This window comes from Cannabis sativa, chromosome 4, assembly GCF_029168945.1.
Source record: "Cannabis sativa cultivar Pink pepper isolate KNU-18-1 chromosome 4, ASM2916894v1, whole genome shotgun sequence".
Classification (NCBI taxonomy): domain Eukaryota; kingdom Viridiplantae; phylum Streptophyta; class Magnoliopsida; order Rosales; family Cannabaceae; genus Cannabis; species Cannabis sativa.
The window spans coordinates 15,820,196-15,827,329 of NC_083604.1; the positions used below are offsets into that span (position 1 = coordinate 15,820,196).

A 7,134-nucleotide genomic window follows, 5' to 3' on the forward strand; every position below is an offset into this window, starting at 1 on the left:
GTTGAGACTGTATTCTATTGACTATTAACAATTATTCACTTTCAAGGTCATACATTGTTTCTGTAGATTCTATTCTGCAAATTAAGTATTTCTATTATCTATATTCAATGGTGACTGGTATTTCTATTTTATTTCACATCCTTGTTTTGATTATTAACTTCCAACTATTGAAAAGATTGAACTGAGAGTATTATTGTAAGAAGTTATCGAACTAGTTTAGAGCAGAAGCTTCAAATGAATTGGATAATCATAGATGACGAAAGATTCAAGTCTATTTTTTGTAGTAACAAAACAATGGTGAAACATGGTCTATTTCACAGGATTAGTTACCAACCAACTCAAAAAATACGCACTCACAACGATGATTAAGTACTTAGGCAGTATGTCTAGTTCTAGCTTTAAGTTTGGAGTTTCTTTTATATAGTATGCTTGCTTGCATTAGATGCATACAATTGACTTCCCAATCACAAAGACTATGCCAATCAAGTCCCACTAGTGCTGCAGAGAAAGGAAAGAGTCATTTCATAATTTGGTAAAGGAAAAAAAAAATAATAATAATTTTAGAAGATAATGCAAATTAGTTCTGAGCAACATGCATGCATGGATACAATATAAGAAAAGTGATATGGTCTTAACTTAAAAATATAAATGACTAACGTTGTTATAAGTGTGTGCAATTTAAATGAATCTATTATTATTACTCATGTAAATATAATGTCATAGTCAGAAAAGTAATTCAAAATTCATTACTGTTACCTCATCAATGGAATTGTAATGCTAAACTCTTCTCCAATAATGGAAATCACTCCTTCCATAGAAGTTGTCATGTTCTTTTCGACCTGTTCTTCTGGGATTCATTTGGGAATGCATCAGCATCAATACATAAAAATGTTTAAACAATCTTATTTTCTTGCATAAGAGTTTTGAATCCCCTACCATTTCTAGATAATATAACTTTCTTTTATTTAAAATGAGGAGCAAAAGCTACAATATTTATTTATGTAAGACCATCACCAACCGAAAATGTAAAAATTGTACTATATTTGACAAAAAAAAAAATAATTGTGATATATTTGTATTGATTTGAGAATCACTAAAATGTACTATTGGTGTCTAACACCCTCCTCGGTATCATACCGCTATTGATTTAATTAAGTATTGGGTCCCATATAACTTAAGAAAATAAGTTTCAGAGAATATCGTTAACCAATCATGCGGCGCCACCTATAGAAGGTGCTAGACACCACTTGTACCCAATAGCAATGTTTATTAATGTTTAGCATTGTGCTCCAATATACAATTGTAAAACTTGATGCAAAATTTAATATTTATTATTAAAAATAAAAAAAAATATAAATAGTTCATAATTACTATAACTAAGTATACTATTAAAATAATAAAAAATGCATAAAAGTAAATATAAAACCAGTGGTTTATGGTGATGTAAATTTTGTGTTATAGCAAATATTGTACTAAATTTGTTCACTTTTTGTTATGGGCCAAATTTACGTCACCTTTTGGCGCACCATTAAAAATATATTTTTCGTGAGTTATATTTTAGCATTGGATCACTTATTTGATGGAGACGCTCTAAGAATGTATAACAATATTGTCTCATAGTGGCACTCACCTATTAGTTCTTGATGTGTCATCCCTTAGGCTCAGTGCATCCAGTGAATTGGACAAGTACTGCACAGAATTTGCTTTATAAGAGCTTGGTTCTACTGGCCATCTCATTGGAACCACCAAATTCCTGTAGAAATTTCAAACAACAATAGCTCACTTATTGAAAATGAGTCTCAACATACAAAAAGATCAAAGCTAGTGTTTGAAAAAATTCATACCCTTCATTAGATATGTGCTTGCAGCGAGTTAGCTTGTCCACCGTGTAGTCTTTATAGAAAGTGTCAAGCTTCTTTGATAGCTTCGGTAAGTCAAGTAATGGCAAAACATCCCAAACCTTCAAAACCTGAATGTCATGAGACCTTTCCCTGATAAAGTCTACAGCCCAGATTAAGAAACAATTTTTGTTAACCATGTAATGCTCAACAAATAGGGAGGAACTTTCACCATGCACAACATGGTTTTTCTCTCCTTGTGGTTGGCGCCAACCACTCGAAAGCTTCTCCAGCAGGCTTAGTACTTTCTCAAACAACTCGTCGTTTCTAGCTCTTCTCATTGATGTCCAGAAGGAATTAGTGAAGCAAACCTACATTGAAGTGGATGTAAGACTTGATATTCGAGTTGTAAAGAGGGCATATATATTAAATAGGGACCGGTAATACCTTCCATTTGGCGTTTCTAAACAGAAGTGAATCAGCATTAGCTAAAACATCGTGTTGGTTAAGCTCAAGCAAGGTAGCTATAATAGCATTTGTTAAATTTTTGTCCTCTTCGGCATTGTGAAAACAATTGCGCTCCTTAGCATCAATTACTAGTTTCTTCCAAACAGAGCCACTCTTTACCAAAGTTGTTCCACTCCCCACTATCCAAAGGCAATACCTACACCATAACATATAGCTATAATATTTGTATATACCTGTTTCAATACCAACATCCAATGAAGGAGAAACATAATAGGATGATTTTCTGCCATTAGTGTTTAGTCTTCATTATTCTGTTAAGTGCATTTACTTTTGAAAGGTAGTTGATTATTTTAAAAATTAAAGCTAGAAATGTCATGGGGAATAAGTTGCAAACTCAAATGGTAAAGAATGATTAACTGCATTATGAGCTTATGAGAGTGTATGCAAAAGTGTTACCTTGCTCGAGTTAGAGCCACATTTGATCTCTGACGATTGGAAAGAAAACCAACTGATCCATTAACATTACACCTAACTGTAGAGATTATTATTATGTCTTCTTCTCCACCTTGGAATCCATCAACAGAACGAATGCTTAAAGAAAAATCACTTTGAGCATCTGAACTATATTTTTTCCCAATCTTTTCACTCATTACATGTACTTGTGCCTTGTATGGTGATATAACTCCAACTCTAACCTTCTTCTTTGTGCGACTAGATTCTTTTTAAAACAAAAAATAAGACAACCATTATTCTCTTGATATATCCAAAGTTCAAAATTGTTGTGAAACAACACCTCAGCAAGAACATTCAAAGACAAGAATTACTCAATGAAACCAATTAGAGATGTGTAAGGAATGACAGCAAGCAATAACAATAGCAAAACAGATTCAAACAATCATAATGAACGCGTGATTTTATTAACGAGGTTCGAACAAGGTAATGGTGATTCAACTTGCCTACATCCCCGGCCAGAAACAGCCATAACAGCGCTGAGAGATTCTTTTATTTGCTGATGGACAAGAAGAGATTACAAGTGTTTAATGGTACAAACAGTTACACTAGTGGTGATAATCATTCAAGATACATCATACCATCACAACCTCAAGAGCACACTACTCTCTCCCTCTCTTTTCTCTCTAAACAGCACCTTCTAATCCTCTCTCCTTTGATTTGATTCTCTTGATGTTAACCCTTAGCTAGTTTTGAATGTGAGTCTTATATAGGCAGGACTTGAGCATCGTCATAACAGACAGTTGGTTAAGTTAGTTGAGCTAGGGGTAGAATAGGGAGAGCATGATATTAGGCCAACAAACACAACAAAAATAATAATTCAAAAAAAAAGTGCAGAAAACATCTTCAGCTAATCTAATCCTACAGAGAAATTGGCCTTGTTTTCCTGTAGGATCTTAATAACATTAGAAATTATAAGGATATAAGATAAGTGAAACAAACTATGATTTTCCTGCCAGAGATAGATTGTTTATTTACCTTTATAAATACTTCCAATTATATCAGAGACCACAGCAACCTCAACCATGTTCATTCTACTGTGCTTGTAATCAAATTCTTCTTTTCCATGTGGCACATTAATGAAGGAGTAAGTTCCATACATTTCTCCTGGAAGAAAACGCCTACTGTAAGCTCCATGTTTAACATTGTGACCATCCAAAATCTGATTATTGTAGAACTCCCTATTCGGAAATAAGCTTATTGAGGGATGCATCCTATGCTGGACATTGAGAAGGTATTTCTTATGGTCAAGAATAGTTAGCCTCTCAAACAAACTTCTTCCAAAATTGGCTTCTTCAGAAATCTAACAGCAACCGTGAAATTCCATTATTACACAGGTGAAAACATTAAACAATTAACCAAGAAGTGAAAAAACATACAAAGGAAATACAAGTATGGTAGTAAAGCTCAAATTACCTCGCTTCTAACCATTGCAGGGAGTTGCCTTTCGTCTCCAATGAGAATAGCATGACGCAAACCATGAAGCTGCAAGGGAATGGCTGACTCGCATTCTTTTAGCTGAGCAGCTTCATCGATGACCAACATTTCTGTACTGTCCAGCTTAGCAGAACTAGAAACAGTACAGAACACCATGCATGCATTTTGCAAGCAGAATTTTCTGATCATCATCATAATGTCCATAGAAAAGTCCTCTGTAGAATATAGAGGAGGAAAGTTTTCAGGAAGTGATTGTAGTGTTTGCAGGTTCTTTGTTCTTGCCAAATTGAATTTGACAAAGTTGTAATCTTCATCCATTGTAGACTTGTTCATATTCTTTAATACATCACCTGAAACATTTTGTACCAGATTTTGAAAAGATTTGAGAGAGCGGTATGCTTCAAACATCTTCTCCACTTCTTCAAGTGAAATTAGAGAGGTAGGTAAGTGTTTATACAAATTCTCAACGCAAAAGTACAGCCTTTCTGCAAAGCAATTGAACCTTTCCCTTACAAAATCCTCAATAGTCAAAGGAGCTTCCTTGTCCTCATTGTCCTCTTCTTTATTTCCAGAGTGGCCATTACCCTCCTTTTCTTTTTTGCTTGATCGCTTTTCTTTCTGTTTACTTCTTGATTTTGACTTGCTCTTATGATTTTTCTCTGCTTCCTCATTCTTCACGGATTGCTTCGCTTTCAAGTATAGAAGATATTGTTCATCAGGGTCCTCTAGCAAAGAAATCATGGAAAGTAAATTGTTGTTCCATCCAGATTGTCCAACATAACACTGATAAAGTATTTTGACACGATGATCAAGAAAGACATGATAAAGTTCTTTATGATCCTTAATCTTCATTCGCTTCTTATTTCCAAACAAAACTACATCTCCTAACCCGTATCCATTATACTTCGATGACTCTGCAACTCCTTTCACAAGCCGCTTCGTTACCTCTAACACTGCAGTGTTTGTTGGAGCACATGTACAGGTTCTACATCTTATCTTAAGGAGAGAATGCAATAGAAAACCAACTGTCTTAGTTTTTCCTGTCCCTGGAGGCCCCCAAACCAATTTAACAGTGTTATGATGATTACATTCTCTAGTCTCAAAACAGCTCCAAACTGCAGCTTTCTGGGACTCATTCAAATCTGAATTGCTGAGACTGGCCTTCATAGCTGAATATGCATCACTGCATTTTTTGTCAGCACAACAGAGAGTACAATTTTCTGCCTCCTGCAAAAACCAGATCGAAGTTATGCTCGAGAATAATAGAAAGAAGTATAAAAGATCTTAAGTTAATTAACACACACACACACACGTATTCCACAATGACATACTGATGTGTAGGTGCAACATAAAAGCAAGCAAAGGGTAACTATCTTACAGAAAATGGGGGATGCAAAACTTGTTTAATGATGTTCATATTTCCTTTTTCTGGGTCCGAACGTAGTGCATTCCATATACGGATATTTGTAGTCATGTTCATCAGCTTAACAGCAAAAAGGGTTTCCCTCTTTCTGTTTTTACCCATGTTTTCTTCAATCAGAATAGGTTTTGACGACGAAATTGAAAGTACAAGACAACTAGACTCATCCCTTAACCTTCTATGCTGCACAAAAGCAATGAGGTAAGGTCTTCTTGGCCGATCCAGATCATTGATGCATTTTGGTCTTACATTTGTTATGGCAATGAGGTCTCCTACAACAAGATCATCATCCTCATCCTCATCCTCATCCTCATTGTCTTTATTACTTTTCTTCTTTTCCTTACCATAGTTCAATTGAAGAATGTAAAACAAGTCATGAGGAAGTTCAAAATCTTTACTTGGTTCAATATCCACAATTTCATAACAGAGTGACTCTGACAAAGTTGCTAAGTTTGAAGACAGATCCGATCGAGTTTCTTCTATAAGCGGAGTAGTGAATGATTCCAAGTATTCACTTGTTGAAGAGAAGGTTTGAGGAATCTGCTTCACCTGCTTCCCAACAAGCTTAGATATTTCAATCATAAAAGTATTCAAACTTCTCCTCACACAACACATACATATCATTATTAGCTATAATGCTCTCACTAGAAAATGACAACAACAGCTAAAACAAGAGTACTTTGATATAAATACATATTTATAAGAAAAGTGAAAAACTCTACTTCATTCCAGGATGGAAAAGAAAAACATCTCATATTATATGAAACAATTGTCATAATTAAAACCCCCATCACTAATCAAATCCATTAAAACCCTTTTTGTGTAACTATATACTTACATAATATTACCTGGGTTTTATAGAGATCATTGTTTAGAACATCTTGGATAGACCAACATAACACTGATAAAGTATTTTGACACGATGATCAAGAAAGACATGATAAAGTTCTTTATGATCCTTAATCTTCATTCGCTTCTTATTTCCAAACAAAACTACATCTCCTAACCCGTATCCATTATACTTCGATGACTCTGCAACTCCTTTCACAAGCCGCTTTGTTACCTCTAACACTGCAGTGTTTGTTAAAACAATTTATTAACAAAAACTAATCTGGAAACAAGAAACTTCTCACTAAAACTAAAACTAAAGTGATCACCAATACCATATAGCAGTACGGTATATATATATGTATATATATATATATAAAAAGAAGAGTTCTCTGCTCACACTATCAGTACGGTTTCATAAAAAAAAAAAAAAACTATCAATACGGTATATATATATTGGCTAGGATTTTTTGAAGTTGCTTCGAACCAATCCAGTGGAAGACAGAGAAGGGTTCTTCATTGGTCTGTTTGTTTGTGAGGAAGGGAGAGAAGCCCCAAACAAAAGATGAGAAGTAGTTTTCATATAGAATTTGTGTAGTTTTGATATCTGTTTTAGTTTGTAGCTAAGGTATA

General features: G+C 34.5%; 1 protein-coding gene across 1 annotated transcript; it reads right to left on the reverse strand.

The window, feature by feature from the left end:
- Positions 1-252: 252 nt before the first annotated feature.
- Positions 253-6,460, reverse strand: LOC115713395 (probable helicase MAGATAMA 3). Its single transcript, XM_030641879.2, has 9 exons — positions 5,632-6,460; positions 4,233-5,480; positions 3,795-4,119; positions 2,763-3,024; positions 2,286-2,502; positions 1,845-2,209; positions 1,631-1,753; positions 757-847; positions 253-498 (listed from the first exon to the last, which is right to left on the reverse strand). Exons 1-8 carry the CDS (start codon positions 6,295-6,297, stop codon positions 778-780), a joined length of 3,276 nt encoding a protein of 1,091 aa, XP_030497739.2. The 5' UTR covers positions 6,298-6,460; the 3' UTR covers positions 253-498; positions 757-777.
- Positions 6,461-7,134: the final 674 nt, after the last annotated feature.